The sequence below is a fragment of the Carcharodon carcharias genome, chromosome 2 (assembly GCF_017639515.1).
Source record: "Carcharodon carcharias isolate sCarCar2 chromosome 2, sCarCar2.pri, whole genome shotgun sequence".
Classification (NCBI taxonomy): domain Eukaryota; kingdom Metazoa; phylum Chordata; class Chondrichthyes; order Lamniformes; family Lamnidae; genus Carcharodon; species Carcharodon carcharias.
The window spans coordinates 67,057,715-67,080,269 of record NC_054468.1 but is presented as its reverse complement, the minus strand read 5'-3'; the positions used below and the strand labels follow the sequence as shown (position 1 = coordinate 67,080,269).

At 37.5% G+C, this 22,555-nt stretch overlaps 1 protein-coding gene across 3 annotated transcripts; it reads right to left on the bottom strand.

The window, feature by feature from the left end:
• Positions 1–414: 414 nt before the first annotated feature.
• serpine2 (serpin peptidase inhibitor, clade E (nexin, plasminogen activator inhibitor type 1), member 2) lies at positions 415–15,964 on the bottom strand. Of its 3 annotated transcripts, XM_041182830.1 has the most exons (10): positions 15,528–15,964; positions 14,831–14,921; positions 10,487–10,772; positions 9,289–9,516; positions 8,521–8,715; positions 7,318–7,516; positions 6,943–7,043; positions 6,768–6,854; positions 4,378–4,467; positions 415–1,664 (listed from the first exon to the last, which is right to left on the bottom strand). In XM_041182830.1, exons 3-10 carry the CDS (start codon positions 10,740–10,742, stop codon positions 1,627–1,629), a joined length of 1,194 nt encoding a protein of 397 aa, XP_041038764.1. In that variant the 5' UTR covers positions 10,743–10,772; positions 14,831–14,921; positions 15,528–15,964; the 3' UTR covers positions 415–1,626. The 3 variants fall into 3 exon arrangements, with proteins under 3 accessions (XP_041038764.1, XP_041038763.1, XP_041038765.1); XM_041182829.1 differs by lacking the exon at positions 14,831–14,921 and having other exon boundaries at positions 15,528–15,960; XM_041182831.1 differs by lacking the exons at positions 14,831–14,921; positions 15,528–15,964 and adding an exon at positions 14,423–14,587.
• Positions 15,965–22,555: the final 6,591 nt, after the last annotated feature.

The following is a 22,555-nucleotide window of genomic DNA, read 5'->3' as shown; positions in this document are numbered from 1 at the left end:
CAATGTATTTGCAACTCACTGATCAGATTCCAGAAAAGGGGGTTGGGATTGCAATATTGTACACTAATTTGCAATCTTATGCATCATTAACATGCAGAACTTCAGTATTTTCACTGCCTGGCAAAGTTACTTTTCCAAAGTTCCAGCAAAAAAGTGTATTAAATAAATTTTGCAACAAGATTTTAAACACAATCTTTGATCCTGTATACATTTATGCACCAGAACTACAGAGCAGTGCCAAAGGTGGCTTAAATTTGGAAATTATGCATTGGAATTTAGATACTGGACTCAAAATCAGATTGCAAAATTGGCTTTGATCATTCAGAATTCCACTGAAACCTCCAATGAACAGCATCAAAGTGCTTCTTTGCTACAAAGATATTTGGCTGACACAAGAAAAGGCAGTCCAGTAGATATGGTAGACCAAATTCACATTTTATTAAAACACTTAAATTTCCACTGTTTATGACAAATGTTTTACACTTAGCCTCCAAAATTATAGGTCACACAAAAATAACCTACATCTTGAACCCAGGTTTGGAATTAAACAAATTATCTCGAAGAGCATTTAAAAAAGTCTCCACACTACATTTATATTGTCCTACATTACATGCTTTCACAAGTGAGCAATGAGACGGTAACATTCAGGTAGAGCACCAGGTTCTGCTAACATTTAAGGAAAGGTTATTGCTAATGAAAAATATTGATTTAGTACAAAGCATTCTTTCAAAATCAAATTGCACAACGATCTTGAAATTGAAAAAGCAAAAGGTCTTTGCTACAATCATTCAGCGAACTCTATTCAATTCCTTGTTGCAATAAATACTAATGCATGATTACTTCAGCATTTAAATCAAGGACTTTGAATGACTTTTCTCAAAAGTTATAGAGCTGCTCAGTATTGAAAAGACCTTTGAGCAGCAACTTGCACAGCAAGGTAATTATCAAATTCAAGAATTTACATCCCAAAACATTTAACTCCAAACTGATAAAAATTTGGCCTGAAGGGTAGTCTGAATTCTTGTATAACTGCAAGTAGGGGTTTGCAGATTTTTTTTCAACACTGCTCCCCACCCCGCCCCAGTTACATGCCTTTGAAATGGTTGACAGTAATTACGTAGAAGCCCCCCCTCATTGACATGAATGGAGACGGTTGGTAATATTCCAAGAAATCAAACAAGAGGGTAATTACCTGAAATCATAAAAGGGCGTTGAACATTTAGAACTGTTATCTTCAAGAACCCCAATTTAGTCATTTTCCAAATAAACAGCTTTGAGCACTTTCATGTAAAATTTCTGAATTTGATTTCAATTCCAATAGCAATACTCAGCCAAATGACACTGAATGTTTATTGTTTCCCTCAGGTGCAATATTAAACTTAGATACAAAAAAGACATGATGATTTCATACTGTTAAAAAATACTTGAATTACAATTAAACATTCTATGTAAGGCAAAAATATATGCATGTGTTATTGTAAGGCTATATCTGTTTCCATTCTTAAAGTCAGTGTTTGTACATAATAGCACTGCTTTTCATCACCAAGACACTTGAAGGCAGCAATGACTTTTCCTCCATTGATACTGAAAAACCATTTTGAACCTTATCCAATTGAAATTGGCTTCTTATGGTTTTGAAACTTGCCCAATAAAAAGGACGGTCCCTGCATAAGCAATTAGAAGAGAAAACCAGTTAGTGTGCAAATCATACTAAGTTATTATTTTAGTTAAGCAGGTTTCAAGTGTATAGTTTGAGCATCGCAAGTATTTAACATTCTCCTTCGAAATTGAAGTACTTGTTTTGTAGACATTTAGCTTTCCCACAAACACATAAATGTCTATGATGAAAGTCTGTATAGTTTAGAGCTAAAATTACCTATTCCAACACCACCACCCACAAGATATATTTATTTACCAGCCATTTTAAAGATTGACTTCCAGGGATTTCTGCTATTGCCTACATTAAAAACAAATCAGTGGTACCTGTTGCACACAATCTCAACACTTTTTATAGATTAATATGCTATGCATCCCACTCACCCTGGAACTGCCTAAACCAGTAGTGCTTACAGGGACTGCTGCTGGCCTGACTACAAACAGCAGAGTTTTATCTCCTTTTATTTCTGTGGGGCTAGGAGTGGGGGAAAAAAAAAAAGAACAGGATTTCTCCCCCCCCCACCCCCCCTCATGATTACCCTTCACTCACTCCAAGTCCATAGTTGATTGGGTCAGCAAAAGAGCTGCTAGATTTCACCTGTTCCTGAACTGGCAATTACCCACCTTGGCTGACAGTATACTACTGAGGCCAGACCACCAAGACAGTTTGAACCTCTCAGTACAGCAAACCCAAAATCAGCCCTATGGGTGTAGAAGGGTTTAGGATCCTGGAACAGATTTGAAGATAAATAATCAAGCACTGTGGAGAAAGATTTAAAATAATATGGCAGAGGGAAGAGGACAAGAGAAAAACAAAGAAGGCAAAATGGAAAGGGAAATAAGTTCCAAGTGTACACCTAATAAAAGTTACAGGGTAAGATGATTGACAAAAAAAAAACAGGATATATGAAGGGAATCAAATGAAAAACTGCCAAATTAAGATAATCCAAACTAGCACGTAAATCAATGGAGCTAGAATAATTGATGACAATATTAACTGAATGTATGCTATATCCTTCAATATCTGCATATAGTACTCAAACTATAAACTAACCACAGCTGTGTATATTTATCATTAATTCTTTACTGTCACATTCTTGTTATAAAGACCATCAAATTACAAGTTCAGGAAATTATGTATTTGTGGGGCTGGGTCTTGCTACACCATTCAGTGGCTTTCTATTGGAGCATACTCCCACTCCTCGTTTGTCCTCCCAAAATGCATTACATATTACCAAAGATTTCAGCAGAACAATTTTAAAGTTTCTTGCCAATCCTTGCATATTTCAGCAAAATTAACTTTTTTACTCTGCACAGACATAATCAACTTTCTATCCATGCTGCTATATTCCACTGGTAACAAATGCCTTTTGAAATCCTGAGTTAGGTGACAGTTTGAGTACTGCTTTGTAATTCTGGGCTAACCATTGTGTGGAAAGAAAAGATGTGCATAGATTCACTTGCATGTCAGCTGAGAGCTTACAGTTATGTACCCAAAAAAGTTCAACTTCTTCAGCTGTAGTGCAGATGGGAGTACAAAGGTAAATATGATGTACAGCCCTATGAAGGGTCATGGTAAAATGATAGATTATTTCTCTTGGTCAATGAGACAACAGGAAGGAGCAAATTTAGGATGGCCATAGCAAGAATGAAAAAAAGGGGGCTGGGGTTAGCAAAATTTCTAAAGAGGGACGGTAGAATGTGGAATGGTTTGCCAGAAACAGCTGAAGTAGATTCCATCACTTCATTTAAAAAATGGTTTAAATCAAAAGAGCAAGAGTGGGATTCGCCTCAGGCAAGACAAAAGATAACTTAATGGGCTTGATGACCAATCTTGGTGTAGTAACATTCCAATTCAGCTCAGAAATACAATACGTCTAATTATTGGAAAGACAGGGGATTGTCTTAGTCCATTTTTCTTTAAATTATTGAAGGTATGTTCTTAAATTCCATCCAGGTTTGTCCAATACCTCTTTCCTATCACTGGATGTCTCAATTAACCAATGTGCTGATGCAGCTTAATGAGATTTGTGGTAAAATTACAAAGACTGCATGGAGTAGGTATACAGGTGTTGCTTGTAAAGTTAATATCTTAATTTCATGATTATTTTAACACAAGTTTTCAGACACTGGAGGTCTCCAGATAATGGAGTTTGTTAAAGGGAATTCCAGGGATCTGGCTTTTGCATTTGTTAATTTAATAGTGTACTACTTCTGTTGCTGTACATCAATAAAATACTTTTTAGCAGCACTGTTTTCCTTTAGATAGCTCACATTCTTCTGCAAGATAGGAGGGGAAGGCCCAGCAGTGCTTCAATATGTCCATGGCCACTGTTTTTAAGGGTATTCAGTGGCATGTTACGAAGTGCAAACTGATTCCTAGAGAAAGGTGGATATTCCATGTAAGCTTAGAGCTAGCTTTCTTAAAACACTTTAAAATTAGGTAGCTCTGGAAATGCAGATACTACCAAATACCACAAAACATGATTTTTGAAGATGAAAGAGCTTACAATCTTTATCTCAAATGGAAAAATGTCATTGAACCCAGGCTCGATTCTGCTACAAAGATGTGCAGTTAGGTATGATGGACCATTGTGAGTTCTCCCAAGCGTTTACCTCCTTCAGTTAAATTCAAAAATTTACTTATTGCTAGTCAACCAAGTCATAAAATACTGAGAGATGGTGACAAACTCAATATATCTTATTTAAAAAGTTATTTACCTGTAGGATTGTGGCATAAGATATAGAGGAATGGTCTGTTCACCACAAATGGAGGAGTAATCCTTAATGATTTTAGCATAAATACAGCAGCTGTAATTAAAAATATTATAATAATTTATTTTGAGTTAGTCAACCGAGATGTATTGTAAAACAGATCACAGCTCCAGCCAAATCAGTTTATTTTAAATGGTTTTGCTTTGCCTTATTTTAGTGAAGGTGAAGCTCTGAAATGTAGTCAAATTCTTAAAAGTAACCTGTAACGACTTAAAGCTAGTCAATAGCTGTAGTTCATAGTTTGGCATGCAAAACTGTACTGGATTTTAAAGCTTCCAATTGGAAGTCAGTGCATATTAACTTCGATTCTCTGTGATTCAGCAAGAATTGGCAAAGCAAGACAACTCCTCGTGCATTCAGAATTTCTACAGAAAATAATGAATTCTATGGTAGGAAATTGCCACATAATTTTCTACGTTTAAAAAAAAGACAAGAGCCATGTTGCCTTTGCACCAGAACTCTGTTACGTGTGCATCTCCTTAATGATTTGTACTGCTCCAGAGTTCCAATTGCTGAAGCATTGTTCTGCTCCCATGCAAGAAACTAGGGAAGATGAATTTCTACCAGATCTGCATGGGTGCATATTTACACCCAAAGGTTTAGGCACAGCTTGTAGTTGCACTGACCTCTTGGATCACTGAAAACTTTGTATTCGTGCTCCAACATGTCAATAAACATGGATGTCCAGATTAGATAGATTCCACTGCAGTTGCACAAATAACACCACAAAAACTGACATGCACATTTACACATTGATAGTAAAACAAGTCATCCTCAAACTTTTAGAGCTGCACCAGTACGACTATTATTTTCACATGACACAATAAGCTTATAGTGGGTTGTCCAGTTTGGCTATCTGTTTGACAGCCTAGCTGCTGAGCAGCAAAGTGAGGTGCCTTCTATAATAGATCCTAGTGGGCAGGTTGATGAGATGTGTTCCATGGTTTGGGATTCATGTCCACAATTACATTTCAGGTTGTTCCCTCATCTTCCACTTGTGGAGCTAGTGGCTGCATTATCCTTACCGACTTGGTTGAGCATCATTCACCGCCTCGGAGGGAGGTCAAAGCCAGGGGTGTCTGCTGTGGGTCAATAATGAGTCGCTGATTCTTTATGCTAAGTATGTCCCACAATTTTGCCCATCTGGATAGTGGATTGATATCAATAGCATGAATTAGCTGCTGTTTCCTAGAATGGCCGGTATGATTTTAAGTGTTTACTTGGTAGGTTTATCCACCTGAGTTTTCCTCTCGGTTGCATTTGTTCCTTTAGTGCAATTTGCCCAAAAATCAGTGAAACCAGCACAAGGATTGCGGAATTAAGTCCAAATTGAGTTTGTAATCTTTTGCGCTATTTAAAAAGTTAGAAGTGGAGTCCGCCAACACAACACCCCTAGATCAAATTAATCACTCATTGGAAGTTCCTACTAATTCTGCTTGTTTGTGGGCTATTTTAAGTTTTTCCTTATTTAGGCACAAACAAGTTGTAGAAACTTTTGAATATAATTTTATTATAAATTGACTTACTGTCAGATCCAATACCTAAACAGTGCAGTACTCCCACAGTACTGCATTAGAGTGTCAGCTTTGATTTTTGCTCTCAAACCCTGGGAGTGGGATTTGAGCATGAAACCTCGTGACTCAAAATGCGAGTAAGTCACAGTGCAAACCATCATCTTACGAGATGGAAGGCTGCCACTAATGACTCAGACTGTGGCCTAGACATGGATTAAATGTTTTAATTCAAGATACCCATTTTCAACTATATTAATCAAGTTACACCAAGTTGCCACTCAAAATATATCCATTTAAAACAAGTTCAAAAACATTGACTGACTGCGCTGGTTCATGGCAGATTTTGCATTTGGTGACATGGGTCAGAATTTTACAGCCCCTCCCACTGACAGGATTTTCCAGTCCCCCCTAAGACTTTCGAACAGCTTGCCACATTTTCCGACCCCACCCTCACCATAATGGGCCATAAAATTCCGCTCATGTAAATGAACTTGAGTGGAAATTGAGGGAAAAAGAAACACTTCTCAAAACTAGTCTATTTTCAGGTGCAATTTGTACATGAATCACCAATTACACCAAAACAGAAACTTTACCCCAACAGTCTGTTCTGGCAACACGTCTTAGCTGTCTCAACTGCTACTTCATGTTTGTGCAACACATGCTTTGCAATCATTACTTGAAACAAAACAGTCCAATATCCAGCTCACTGCAGTTGAGGGATGTTCTCTTTTAGTGCATTAAGTATACTCTGTAGTGTTATAAATAATACATGAAAAACACTTTACTTCCTATGGTTAAAATTCAAAGTGCTGTCAGACTTGCCTGTTGCTGCAGAAGCTTTAGTTCCATCTTCATTCACTTCAATTTTAGCCCTTTGTAGTACCTGTGAAACATACAGTTCACCAGATCCTGCAACATATTATTGAAGGCAGTTTAAAAAAAATATACACTTCAAAAATATTTCTTGAAAGTTCTGACAAAAGATTCAATTACTTACTGCTAATTTTTACAAAATTTGCCTTAGTTTGATCGAACATATCAGTGATTCCAAGAGCTGAAAGCGGTTTCTCCAGGTTGGTTTCTGCCTCAGCAGTGAATCTACAACATATGAAGCTTTCAGTTAAAAAAATGCCCACAAACAAATTTACCAATAAATTAGTTTGTCTACAGCAAGTTAATTTATTATTGAAGAGAAGTGGCAGCCAGAATAAAAATCTTTAGACAGACAACTAATTTATATACACAACTTATCATGTAGTGCACAAAGTGCTTCTGTTAGTTAAACAGGCTTCAAAGACAGAAGCATTAGAACTAGAACATGACTATTTCCTTTCTGACGTACATGTTTCAAGCGCAAATACTTCACACTTACCTAGGTAAGGCAATATCAAGTTCCTTTTCTCTCATGATTGCCTTCCAGCTGTTTATAGATTGTACATTCATGTGAGGAATTATTTCAGAGAGTTGGATAGTAATATCCACTGGAACAACAACAAACATACTGATAGTGCCTCCATGGTATGGCAGCTCAAGGATATAATAGTTCACATTAGTAGGTGTGATGGCCATACCTGCAAAGCAAAATCAAAATAACATGTCCAAATAGTTTAAAGATAAATCTCTTGTACAAGGGATTCTGATATTCAAAACCTGGTTTGCCAAAGCTAGCATGAACTATAATCTCGTATATTATGAAAACAAGAGAGATCAAATTAAAATACTATTGACCACCAACCCCATTCAATCCATAGACAGTGATAGATAGAATGAGTGGTAGTGATTTTAATGCAATAATCAGCAGCATTCAGACTACCAAAATAAACAGATCAACTCTCCTCTTTAATATTATGACGTTCATGGGGATGGGTTTATACTTTTTCACAAATCATTTGTCATTATCCTAGATACCAGTCATTACCTTTCTTGTTAAAGTACAATAGTATTTGCAGTGAATAATTAAGCTACTCAGATTTGCAGAGATAAAGAATGGATCAAAAATAAAATATCGACAATGCAAAAATTTACATCTACAGCCCCCTTGCTCAGCTCGTTGTAACAGTTAGTTACTGATCAGAAAATATCTCAAGGTTCAATTGCTGATCTCTGCTGAACCAGCTGCTCTTTGTCAAGGTGGCAGCAAGGCCACCAAAGCAGCCTTGGACCTCAGAATTAGGAAAAGGAATAAGGTTATAGCTCCACAACATCAATATACTAAAATACAGATTTCAAACATCTTACACCCAAATTTTCAGACATTAATTCCCTCAGCTCCCATTTTTCATCCGCTCAGCACTTCACCCAGGAACCAGTGTCCCAGTATTATTGAGGTACAAAGTAACACTTAGTATTTGCGTTTTCAGAAAATATCCGCAAGATGATATGACCTAATATACAACTTAGCAATTTGATACTGAACAGCACACTTTTTAAAATCAGGAATACAGCAAAACGCAAGAATGAAACCATGCCACACTCTGGCACACTTTGCTGCTTCAATATACTATATACTACATTCACCTATCCAGTATCCACCCAATCAAGCTAAAGGCAGGTATTCTAATGATGCCACACTTACCAAAATTGAAGGTTGATTTTTGGGACATCATAGGAACTTGATACACATTTCCATCAGCTGCATAGAAATCCCTGTTGCGAGTATTTTTTGGTAGAAACCGAGACTTCCACAAACCCTTGAAAAAAATAGCATTGACCACCACTAGCCTCGTAGCTTCACTGAGAATTGCCGGAGAAATTAGATTTGTAATCATACCTAAGAAACAGGTCAAATTATAACACTTCAATAAAACAGGGAGTAAATTCTATACCTTGCCTTCCCTTTAGTACAATTAAATGATCTTAAATAACATGCTTTCGTGGCAAACAAATTACAAAGAGCATGTCAAGATGCAAGTACCAAGTGAGATTTACTCATTATCTAGAAAAGTCCAGGAAATATTTTTCATTACTTTACATTCAAATTCATCACAGCTGAATGCAAACCAGTTTGGAAAACACTGCATTAAAGATAGCACAATTATAACAATATTATAACCACTAAAATAAAACCAGATACACTAATATTTTTTCATATCTGACAAGCAATCACCCAAGAATTGGACAAATAATATCATTGCAGTTCATTAAAGTTAAAATCCAATACTAAGTTTAAAATCCCAAATTATGAATTTACATACAAATGCCACTGTTTGGTAACTTTCATTTTAAAAAATAAAAAAAGCATCCAGGAAAATCAATTGCTTTCTCACTATCCCTCACCCCCCTCCCCAAAGAAATGTTAGCAGATTAAGCTGCTGATCTCTCTTCATATTGATGGATGATGTACCTCTGGTTTGATTGTTAGTCCACTGGTTGATTGCAGCTGCAGCTTCCACAGGATTTTCATAACTCAAACTTCTCAATGCAGCTTGATACACGTCTTTAGTCTTTCTAATAAAAGGTTCCTCCATTGCAAAATTATTAGGTGCAAATAATCCATTGGCAATAGTTACTATATCCTGATTTCTGCTCTCAGTTAAAGACTTGTGTATCCTTTTGAGCTTTCTGTAAATACCTATAAAGGAATCAATCAATATAGAAAGTAGCTTATTTAGAAACAGACTTCTGTTCTACATACATTATCTAATAATACACAATTCATAACATCAGAGGTACTTGGGTATAAAAGATGAACTCCCCAAAGATCTAAGAGATATGTCCAAAATGTTTCATTACTTAAATTATGTATAAAAACATTTTTAGAATTCAAATAGTGTATCTAATATGTGATCTACTAAATTTATATGGTATTAAAATTGCTATGCAATTCTAGACATGTGAACTGAATTAATTAACACTACAAAAGGAACTATTTTGTCTGGTGATTTAGAATATTTTATATGTTGATTTATTAGCTGGAGGATTAAGTTGGTCAGGGTCCTGATTTCCAAGCCATTGTGAAAAGGTAGCGTCTGTGCTCGGAAAGACTGAAGTTGCATTAAAAGAAAGTTATTGTTTTGGAAAATTACATGCAAAAAAACTGCAGCATTTTAGTTTTGAGAGAATATATCCAGAAACCCACAGGAACACAGTCAAGCTTGGTGACTGGATGAAACACAACAGCTCCTTATTTGCTTTTTGCATTGCAACTGCAACCAGTATCTTTTAAACAGCACATAACCAATATAATGTCTTTTGGAGTTTTAGGTCAGATTCTGGTGATGGGGTCCCAAGTACCATGGGCAGGATGACAAACAATCTTCTTCAGAACCATAATTTCAAGGCAATACCTGAAAAATGTGTTAGTGTTCATGGATGGCTTGCAAAATCAGCAATTATATATGCTTGAATACAGTGAAATAGACTGAAGTAACTACGGCAGTAAGAGCCAACTGCCCAAAGTAGAGGACAAATTGACATCAGTTTTTTTTTGCCACTATGGGGTCCAAATTACAAAATCTCATTTAAAATGACATAGGGAAAAGGATTTTTTTTAAAAAAGTTGATATAAAAACATTAAAAAGCTTATAAAAGTTCACACAAACCATACGAGTTGTATTTCAGAGCAGAGCTCAATTGCTGTCTTGTTCTTGCACCTGCGCCTAGCTGCAGCATTCCAAGTACAGATGCAATTCCATGTGGAGACATGATAATGTTTTCTGTTGGTTTAGAATTAGCAACGTGATTGAAAATCTTCATCCCCAGGTCTGACCCAAGTTCTGATACTCGAGTGTTCTTCCACTGACAATCAATAGATTTCATAAACACACACAGGAGGATCAAGATGCCTACTTTTTCCATTGCGATTCCAATACTAAATCAGATAGGAATCTGCAAGATAAAAACAAAAACATTTAGTCTGCAAACCACATTGGAAAAATAAAAATAGTGAACTTTGATGTCTTCAAAGCCTTAATATTGGATCACAGTTCAGCTTCTATTGGGCAAAGAGCTAGGAAGGTGGCTATATTATTTCAGTTTTTAAAAAGGTCCATCAAAATATATCTCGAGCATCTGATTGCGTTAAAACCTGAAGACTCGAGACCCTTCTCTAAAACTGATAAAATCAGTAAAAGCACCACAAACAACTTACGCTATTACATGATAGGAAAATCAAGTTCAACATTGGGACAGATAATGGCCGTCATTATCCTCAAATGATTTTGGTGTCCCACTCAAGCATTCTTGTAACTTACTGACTGGAAATCTTGTCAAAGCTCAAATATCAACTGCATGGACTTTTCAATCTATTGTCTAATCTACATCATAGGACATACTTTACTACACAAAACACACAAGGGCCAGATTGATGAGCTGCCCGCAGCAAAATCAGGCCAGGAGCTTTCCTGCGAACTCCATGCCGAACATTACTTCTGGGTGAAAAAAATCCCAGAAGTGATCTCAAATGTTCAATATGTCCACCCCAAAATGGATTTGTAAAAATATAATTGGACAGAAGTTACAAGAATATTTAACATATGCACTTCAACGTTAATTATATTGTTCCTTGTGCCCAAAGAGTCACCTTCCATTGTGCAACTGGTCTTTCGACTAATTGCAAGTGACATGGTAGGAAAGATGGACAAACAGGGTGGTGAGTGAAGAATTATTGATAGAGTGTGAAAATGTCAAGCTGCACTGTCGCAGGCTTTCAGGAAGAGATATTAATGTATATAATGTAATTGGAAATTATTTTGTTTAAAATATAGGTTTAGTTTGTGTTTTATTTGGATTAAAGCCAGCTAGTCTGGGTGCTTTGATGTATAGCAGTTTTGAGATGTAAACAGAGGTAGAGAGTACATTTGCATTTTGTTGAATAGAGCATTCAAGAGTGGGAGTGCAATCTTGCATCTAGCTAGGAGACACCAATCAATGTTTATATTATTAATAAAATCAGTACTATGAAAGGGGTTCAAAGGGCCTGATGATACAATGGAAAATTTACATTCAAAGGGGAAGGCTGGGTATAACAGAAAGGAGTTGTGCTTGCAGGTCAGAGGCATGTAAGATCTAAGCCTGTAAGCCTACAACTGTTTGCAAAGAAACCAAATTGAAAGGAACCTCATTTTGAATTCGTAAGGTGAAAAATGCTTTGCCTGGTGTCTGGTTAAGTCTATTGGTTATTGTTGCCTTAGTGGAGATTAATTTAGGAATCTGTTAAAAGTTATAGCAGTAATTTATAGCCAAGTGTATGTGTTTCATTTGTTGTAACTTGATAAATGTTTCATTTAGATATAAAAAATTCTCGAGAACTGGTGGCCTTATTCCTGAATTTAGAGCTGCAGCTCAAAAACATTCAATTGAAAATATTAGGTTATGATAGTTGTTTAACATTTTCCTCTGGAATTTTAAATGACCTAGCCTTTACAAACTGCTGTGTCATAACATAGGCACCACACATTTCCCTCCAACAATCCGAGTAGGCTGCCTGGTGAGAGAAACGCAACTGGAACCCATCTAAATTATTCCTATGACTTCCCCTTGAAAAATTGACAAGTGAGTCAGGAGCACAGACATAGCAAAGTTCCAGCACCATTGCAGCAAAATAAAAAAGTCTACCAAGTATTTCAACACAAAAAAAAAGTCATCAAGTAAATCCAAATGTCAAAGGCCTGGAAGCAATTTGCTTCATGGCCCATGTTGTTTGTTACTTGCTACAACAATCCCGTGATAAAATTAATGTATACCAATTTTATTTCACACAGTATCAGAATGCTTTGCCTGCTGTAGTCTTTTACAGATTACATAGCACAATAGGCAAGTTTAATGCATTATTTTCTACAACTATAAGCTAATTTCAGTAATATGCACACGTTTGACCAGAGGAGATAGAAGCAAAAGCAAATTTGTTTATTAGCCTTCATTTACCAGATCATCTTCCACAAGGTTGTGAACCAGCAAACATCAATTTAAAAGGTGAATGGCAAGAGTCAAAGGTAACAAGAAAAAGTTTTTTTTTTAAAAACCTAATAAGTGGTTAGGACTTGTAAGGAATGCACTGGCTGAGGGGGTAGTGGAGGCTGTTTTAATTGTGGCATCCAAAAAATTGGGTAAGCACCTAAAGAGAAAAAAATGGGCTGTAGAGAAAGGGTGCTGGAGTGGGACTAGCCAGGTTGCTCTTACAGAGAGCTGGCACTGACACCTAGGACCAAATGGCTTCCTCCTGTGTTGTAATCATTGCATGATTCTTTGATCCAACCAGCAACAACTACTTCCTTTCCCTCCACTTTCCTCAGGGATCATTCCCTCTACAATAACCTTGTTTAGGCTCCACCCTCCTTGCTTCCAGGTGCAACAGTTGTCCTTTCAAACACTTCAGCAAATAAGCAAACTTTGTCTAAACCCACCAATCCACTGTATACTCATCATGCTTCATCTGTGTATTCAGATTAGGTTATCGCTTTGATGAAACATACAAGATTCTGAGGGAGCTTGACAGGGTAGACATTGAGAAGATGTTTCCACTAGTGGGGGAATCTCACACTAGGGGACATAGTTACAGAATAAGGGGGCACTCATTTAAAACTGAGATGCGAAGGAATTTCTTCTCAGAAGAACGTGTGGAATTCTCTAACCGAGAGAGTTGTGGAGGCTAGATCACAAAACTATTTAGAGGATAGATTATTTAGGCCAGCCTTTTTGGCCATCCCTAACTGCCCTTGTCCAGAAGGCATTAAGATTCAACCACATTGCTGTGGGTCTGGAGTCACATTTAAGCTAGACCAGGAAAGAACAGCAAATTTCCTTCCCTAAAGGACATTAATGAGCCAGATGACAATCAACAATGGTTTCATGATCATCATTAGACTTTTAATTCTAGGTCTTTATTGAATTCCACTATCTGCCGTGGCAGGACTCGAACCCAGGTCCTCAGAGCATTACCCTGAGTCTCTGGATTACTAGTCCAGCAACAATACCACTATGCCATCGTCTCCCTGAAATATCAAGGAGTTAAGGGTTATGAGGAGCTGGCACAAAAGAGGAGTTCCAGCCTAGGGGAGATCAGCCATGATCTTATGGAATGGCAGGGCAGGCTTGAGGGGCCAAAGGGCCTACTCATGCTCCTATTTCTTATGTTCTTATGTAAGATCTAAACTCCATCTGCAAATTCTTTCCTACTGCAAATCATTTTAACTTGTGCGCTGGCCTCTCTTACACGGTCCCAGCTAAGCTCAATGTAAATTCAGGAACTGTATCTCACTTTTCTTTTGCAAATTCCCCAGTCTTCTAGCCTGAGCAATGACTTTAGCAATTTCAGGTCTTTGGTATAGCATCCATTTTCTTTATAGCAGAAAGTAATGTTGATATGGGGCAGGGGTAGGGCCTGACAAATTTGTTGTTTGCATTTATTTCAGACTGATATTAGTATAGACATTATTTAGCATTTTTGGGGTTTCCATGAGACTTTAACTGAAATTATGACAGATCATAGGGTCAACACATTTCCTGCGTGCTTTTTTCAATTCATCCAATTTTCTCACCTTTTTCTCGAGGTTGGTGTTTCATGAATTTTGTTATTTAAATGTTGTTTTCTTTAATGCTTCTCTCTCCCCACCCCACAATTGCCTGACACGGATGATCATATTATCACAATCTCCTACTTTCCTTTTAAGTGGGTTACACATCACTCAACTTGCTCCGTGTGTTCGAGCACACTCCACCCCACTCCTTGCCTCTTCCATGCATATAAAAATCAGATTTATCTTTCGGGTTTCAGTTTTGAAAAATATTTGTGCTTGAAAGCACTGAAACGGAATGACTTGCTTATCCGTTGCTGTTGAAAACCAGGCGGCCTACTGAAAAAAAAACATTTTAAAATAAAGTGCCTTTCCAATTCATCAAAGCAACAAAGTAAAAGTTGTTTGTATTTAAAAAAAATACAGACCCACCGTGCACGTTGGGGTTCTTCAAAAGATGAATATCAATTACTTTTCACAGCAAAATCAAGTAAACTCGGAACAACTTGCGTTTATACAACACCTTTAACAAGAAAGGATGTCATAAAGCATTTCGCAGAAGTACAAGCAAGTTGTCACCAAATAGCCGAATTGTTCTTCAATTTGCAAATTCTACATATTGATGCACTAGAGACCAAATACCGGACCAAGATGTAGCAACTAAGTTTTGTTTCCAACTCATACCAGTCACTTACCTTAAGTGACTGCACAATACAAAAAAAACTTTTGCTTCTAAAACATTTCTCTTAATTCACTCAAATTATAAAAGCTATCCATACAAATTAGTTTGGTTTACCACATATATATTAAACTACGGTGATTGCGAGCACTTGCACTTGATTGCACTTGTTAAATGCAGGCTGTTTTGCAAACGATTTAAAAGCCAGAATAAGCTTCATCGTCGTAAACCGGCGAACAGGGAGGAATTATGTTTTCCCAGGACTTTTTTTTCACAAAAGAAAACTACCTTTCACAGTGACAGGACAACCTTATAAATCCGATTCCAACTCAGGGTTACTTAAAACAACGAATTAAGCACACAAACAAATCACCATCCTCACACCAACCACGTAAATACTTGCTAAGTAGCTAAAACAACGCCCAACTTTTCAAAACCGCATCAACTTACTTAGAAACAAGCTTGAGTTCAACTAGGCTAAATAGAGTTGTCTTTTTGTTGAAGACCAATTTACTTGTACACGGACCGCCCTCATTCAAACGCAGTTAACTCCAGCTAGCCAGCTTTACCGTGGAGTGGCACTTTAATAGGCTGGCCTCTTGCCTCCTCCTTGTTGCTGGCGCCTGCCGGAGATAGGCGGCTTCACAAAATCTGGAACTCCTCCTTCTCAATCCGAATCCCCGTGACAGAGTTCTGGCACCAATCCCAATCCTCCAGCCCGTGTTTTAAACTGTCAGCAGTGTCCCTCCCCGCACGACTGTGACCCGCTGGTCAGCTTTGCTTTGAGTGACAGGTCTGTGAATATGAACCGTGAAACCACCAGGGTGATAGGTTTTGCAATCCAAAATGGGAAGGAAATGTCTCGTAGGGGTAGGACACACAGGGCTCTTATGTGCAGCTGTTGTGTGGTGACCCACATAAAGAGCGTTTATGGAAAATCGCCAATATAAAGAGTCCCAGTTCATTTGGCTCTTCCGTTAAAACATCCCACGTATGTGCTGCAAACTTAGTCCAGCGTCACATCCGACCACTGACTTTGCAAATGGCATCAACTCCGACCATGGAAGTAACAGCGTTCATGAAAAAGAATGATTTGGGATTGAAATAGTTTCACCCTTTCAAGAGGCAAACGTTTTGTCGAAATAAAATATTAAATGAAACTCGGTATTTTCCGTGCCCAACAATAATTGCTCGTATGGAAGTTTAATATTGTTCATTTTAGCTGTAGATTAATAATCCAAGACCTACAGAATCGCATTTCACAAATTTGACTTCAACATTGCAGCTAACCAAACTACATAATGGTGAGTCATTGTTGATGTATTGGTGAATAATTTAGAGACAAACACTATCTCAAGGATAGTGTTGCGTGTACATTGTCTTGGAACACTTAAGCACAGATTTGTTTGGTATTTAATTTTCACGCATATTTTTTAGTTACAGGGATTTGGTGGCACCTTTGCAATTTGAGTTGGAATTAATTTGGGAGATAAGAGACAGGGAGCAGAAATAAAGGATAGTTCCTCTGGCAAAATGCGACAACCGATGTTCCGGCGGGATTTTCCGGCTTCCGGGATCGTCTGGTCCCGCCGAAAGTCAATGAATTTCTGGCTGGGCTGCCGCATCGCCCACGGGCCGGAAAATCCCTGTCTTCGGTCTTCAGTTTTTCACCACACGTATCAATAACTTGGATGAAAGATATAATTTATATATCCAAGTTTATAGGTTACGCTTAAATTGGAAAACATAGTGAATAATGCAGATAGGGGGAGAAGGTTTCAAATGGACAAAGGAAGTGAATGGGTAACACATGGCAAATGTTCATTGTGGACACGTGTGAGATCATCAAATTTGACCTGCAAGCCAGGCAAATCAGAGTGAATTCTAAATGGTGAGAAACTACATATGAATTCGGAGAAAGGTAGGCTGATCAGCCTTTCAAGCCTGCTCCGCCATTCCATAAGATAATGGCTGATCTGATTTTCACACAATTGTTATAATGTAGAAGAAGGCCATTCAGCCCATTGTGTCTGTACCGGCTCTCTGAGCATTTTAACTTAGTGCCAATCTCCTACCTTTTCCCTGTAATCCTGGCATTGTTTCTATTTAAATAATCATCCAATGCCCTCTTGAATGCCTCAACTTAACCTCACATTCCTGCCTACCCCGATAACCTTTTATTCCCTTGCTTATTCAGAATCTATCTACCTCTGCCTTAAAGATGTTTAAAGACTCAGCCTCAACCAGCTTTTGAGGAAGAGTTTCAAAGTCTCACAACCCTCTGAGAGAAAAAAAATCCTCATCTCTGTGCTAAATGGACAACCCCTTCTTTTGAAAGTGACCCCGTCCTAAATTCTCCCATGAGAGGAAACATCCACATTCAGCCTGTCAAGTCCCCTCAGGATCTTAAGTGTTTCAATCAAGTCACCTATTACACTACTAAACTCCAGTGGATACAAGGCTAGCCTGTCCAACATTTCCTCATAAGACAACCTCCCATTCCAGGTATTAATCTAGTAAACCTCCTCTGAACTACTTCTAATGCATTTACATCTTTCATTAAATAAGGCGACCAATACTGTGCACTAGGAATTGTGGAAGAGCAAAGAGGTTTGTGTGCCCATGTACACAAAACCAAAAGCTTGTGAACATGTACATAAGTAAACAAAAAGGTTAATGAAATGTTGGCCTTTATCTTAAGGGGCCTGGAATTCAAACAGGAGAAAGTTATACTTCAGTTCTATAGAGCCTTGGTCAAATTCCTTCTGGAGTAATGGGTTCAGTTCTGGGCACAGTGCCTTCATTGGTCTTGGAGGAGGTACAGTGAAGATTCACCAGAATCTTCCACCAGACTTGGGCTTCAAAGTTAAACTATGAGGACAGGTTGCTTAAACTGGATTTGTATTCCTTTGAACATAGGAGATTGAGGGATGAACTAATTGAGGTCTTTACAATTACAAAATGATTTGATAAGGTAGATACAGACAATCCATTCCACCTGGTGGGGGAATCTGGAAATAGATTCTTTTTAATTTAATTTTTAAATTTAGAGCCAGGCCATTCAATAGCAAAATCTTCTTCACACAAGCAGCGGAAATTCTAAGCTCTCTCCATAAAGATGCAGATGCTGGTTCAATTGAAACTTTCAAAACTGAAGTATGTGGACTTTTGTTAGGTAAGGCATTAAGGGATATGGAGCAAAGGTTTGGTAAATGGATTTGAGGTACAGGTCAGCCATGATCAAACAATCTTGAGGGGTTGAATGGCTGACTGGTTCCTATGGACACATGAAAATGTTGGTTGTGATCTTTATGAATGTGCTTTATTGATCTTTCGACTAAGGGTAGACTCTGCCAAAAGTCCAAGACATAAAATATGTAACACAAACCTGCTAGGTCTCCAGGGGTTTCTTTGGGCCCACAGAAGCTTTAAGTTCTCATAAACCAATCATTCATTCTGTTGACGCAAAATAAGGAACTAAGTAATAAAGTAAATATATCCAGTTTAGCTGAAGTGATTTTGTGGAAATGAGTGTCATTCTAAAAAGGTCAAGTTTGAAGTTCTAGCTTAGTAATAGTGAATCACTATTACATCAGTTTTCATTTTTTAAAAGTTAGCTTTGCATAACCCAAGATGTTAATTTTGGTTTTCACAATTTTTGAGGCATAATGATATCACCCATTCTTCCACATTGACCTGTAATTGCACTGTTGCAATTGATTCAGCCGTCTGCCTTCAAAGAATTTAGCAACCGAACTATTGGTTACAGTTTGTTTGCATCATTTACAGGCAAGTACACCAGACATTTCAAATGGATCTTTTTCAACTTATCCTATTTTGAATGGAAAACCAATACAGGCCTATATTTTCCTCTCATTTTCTGCCTGCTTTGTAGCAGATTCTATGGTGGAGGAAAATGGAGCTGAGCAAACTTGCACCCAAAGCCCATCAGACCAAAACCCCATTGGCATTTTTTTTGATCCTGACATACAGCATTAATATCAATATTGTCATCAGTATTTATTTTGTTCTAATGAAAGGCCATCATCGATCTGAAATGTTAATTCTGTTTCTCTCCACAGATGCTGCCTGTCCTACTGAGTATTTCCCACATTTTCTGTTTTTATTTTAATGTTGTCCCATCTGGCATGAATAAACTTTATAGGCCATGAAAGATTTAGTTCAATTTCTGTTGTACTTGTTTTCAATATCATGCCTTGGTTATTGTTGTATGTGCATGTAGGAGCAATGTTTGGGGACTCTTGATTGCTTTCTAATCTTCATTATTCACCAGGTATAGTTCCCTCCATAATAGCAGGAAATGGAAGTTCCACGGTGCAACAGTTCAGATAGGTTATGTGCATAACAATGAATCAAAAGAGTAAAATAATCAATTTTAAACAAAATGGACTGAAATTTTAGTAGTCTATAATCATTTATACATGATGACATATATTCACTAAGGGATGGAGATGCAAGCCATTGCTTCCAAGGAAGATTCCCACTTGATGGGAGCAGAGATTGGAAAATCAGAAGTAGAACACTTAAGTTACACAACACATCTGATTTTCTGATTATTAAGATCAAGAACTAGAAAATTGGGGATTTTAGTTTTGAATTTCCCATTTGCACTCTTTTTGAGTGAGACACCTAGCAAGGGCAATTAGGGGTGGGCAATAAATACTGGTCTAGCTAGCGATGCCCACATCCCATGAATGAATAAAAAAAATCATGCCAGAAGTAGTCTGATGGCTTTGGGGCTACAAAATCTTTCAGGTGTTTAGCAGAGTGATTTTAGCTTTGAGTTCATTTCTTTATGTCACAACTTGTCATTTAGGATATTGAAATAATTTATTGCCTGTGATATTTGTTAAGCAAACCTTTTTTTAAGTTTTCTTTCTGTGTTTAAAATTTTAGGTGTGTGGAGCGATGCGGTCATCAACATCAATGCATTTAAGGAAAAATTAGATAATCGCAGGGAGTAAGGAATGGAAGATTATGTTGATAGAGTTAGATGAAGAGGATTAGAAGAAGATTCATGTTCAGCATGAACACTGGAGGAGATGGGGAGATGGTGACATGGTGGCATGTCATTGGATTTCAGATCCAGGTTAATGAATCCCACCATGGCACTGGTGATTTTTAAATTCAATTAATAAAATGTGGAATAGTCTCAGTAATGGTGACTATGAAACTATCATTGATTGTTGTAAAAGATATCTTGTTCACTTAAATCTTTTAGGGAAGGAACTCTTACCTGGTCCGGCCTACATGTGACTCTACATCCACTGCAATGTGGTTGACTCTTAACTGCCCTCTAATGTTGATGATCAGAGAAACTTGGACATGCTTGTACAAGGAACGCAGAACATTAGCATGTATGGACAGTGAGCAGTTAGGAAAGCAAATGGCATGTTGGCCTTTATTGAAAGGGATTTGGAGTACCAAAATGAGGAAGTCATGCTACAATTGTACAGAGCTTTGGCGAGACCATACCTGGAGTACTGTGTGCAGTTTTGGCTCTCCACATTTAAGGAAGGATATACTTACATAGGAGGCAGTGCAGCAAAGGTTCATTAGATTGGTCCCTGGGGTGAGGGGGTTGTGCTATGATAAGAGTTTGAGTAAATTGGGTCTATGTTCTCTGGAATTTAGAAGAATGAAAGGTGATCTCATTGAAACATACAAGATTCTAAAGGGGCCACACAGGGTATACACTGAGAGGTTGTTTTTGCTGGCTCGGAAATCTAGATCCCACAATCTTATGGGACTGAGATGAGGAGAAATTTCTTCACTCAAATAGTTGCGAATCTTTGGAATTCTTTATCCCAGAGGGCTGCGAATGCTCCATCCTTGACTATATTTAAGGCAGGGATACACAAATTTTTGGTCTCTTAGGGAATCAAAGGATATGGGGAGCGGGCAGGAAAATGGATCGTAAATCCAAGATCAGCCATGATCATATTGAAAAGCGAAATAGGCTCGATGGGCCATGTGGTCTATGTGCTCATGCTCCTACCTCTTGTGTTATTGGATGCCATTATTGTCAATTGAATACAGTACTGATTTATAGACTGTATTATCTCCTATTGCTATGAGATTTAGAAACCTAATGATCAAAGTCGACTAGATGTCTTCAACAAATACATGGTTTGGTTGTACATTTTCAAATCTAATTAACTTTCCAAGTACATTAAATGCCATTGACCTCACTTCACAATATTGATTGTAAGGAAAGGCTCGACTGAAAATGCTAAATTAACAAGAAAGTAAAATACATAATTCTCTTACATACAATAAACAATCTTGGATATGCTTTACGTTGCATCAGCTGCTTTGGGACCGGTGTCTACTGGGCCTCTCTAAAGCTTTCCCATGTTCTGTATATTACACTCTGTGTTAGGAGATCAAAACCAATATAGCATTCTAGGTGAGGCTTGATGAAAGCCTTGTACAAACACAGAATAGTGTCCCTTGTTTTGTATTTAGTCATCTTGGCTAGACATCTGAACAACTTAATTTGAGCAATTAGCTCCATGGCTCTGGAAATGGGCTGTCAATGGGTCATTCATCATAATACTTCTCCTGCTTAGTAACCTTGAGTAATGTCCTTATCTGTATGCACAGCATTACATTTACATATGCTAAAAATCATCTTCCAGATGTGCTATTTGACATATATCCTTGCGATCAACTGTAATGGGATGGTAAAAACTTACTCCAACCTGAAATGCCAGAGGAATTTAAAAAACAAATTATTTAACTTGAATTTTTGAGTTTTGAAAAACTGAAAGCTGACCATATAAATACAGACAATTATAAAAATTTTAAAATTATTATCTCCTCAACAACACATGATTTACTTTTTTCATTCATTCTAGATCAATGTTGTTCAGTAGGATTTCAATGCTTGCCAAACTTGTGGCAATTAAGTCACCATATTTGCCACATGATGCAAAAAAAATGCAATTTGAAAACAAATGAGCAATCTTATGAAATTAGGTTTGAAGTTTTAAACCATCAGCAATCAAGACCGATACACTCATTGCTAGAGTCAGGAGAACAGCATCAAGAGCTTTCCAATCCAACTATTCTGCAAAGCAAGCCTACTGTATACACTCTTAAAGGGTGGTGACAACCAGTTAACTGAAGTATTCTGTTTGTGACAGTCCAGTTTATTTTGGAAAAGCAAATTTCTTCAAGAGTAAATTGATTTTGTTTTATTAACATTGATATATTCAGAGACTTACGGGAGGGAAAATAATTGAAAAACCTCTATGTATTGCTTTTGCACTCTGACTCTTGCCTTGCTTACGCTTTGTCACCTGTCATTTCCAAACACAGCATCTGGACATTTAATTGACCTTTGGTTCATAGCCACCTGTGGTCTCTCCTTTTACACTGATAACGCTCAATCCCTTTCAATTGCTCATTTGAACAGATCTATTAAGATGAAGGGAGAACATTTGGACCTTGTT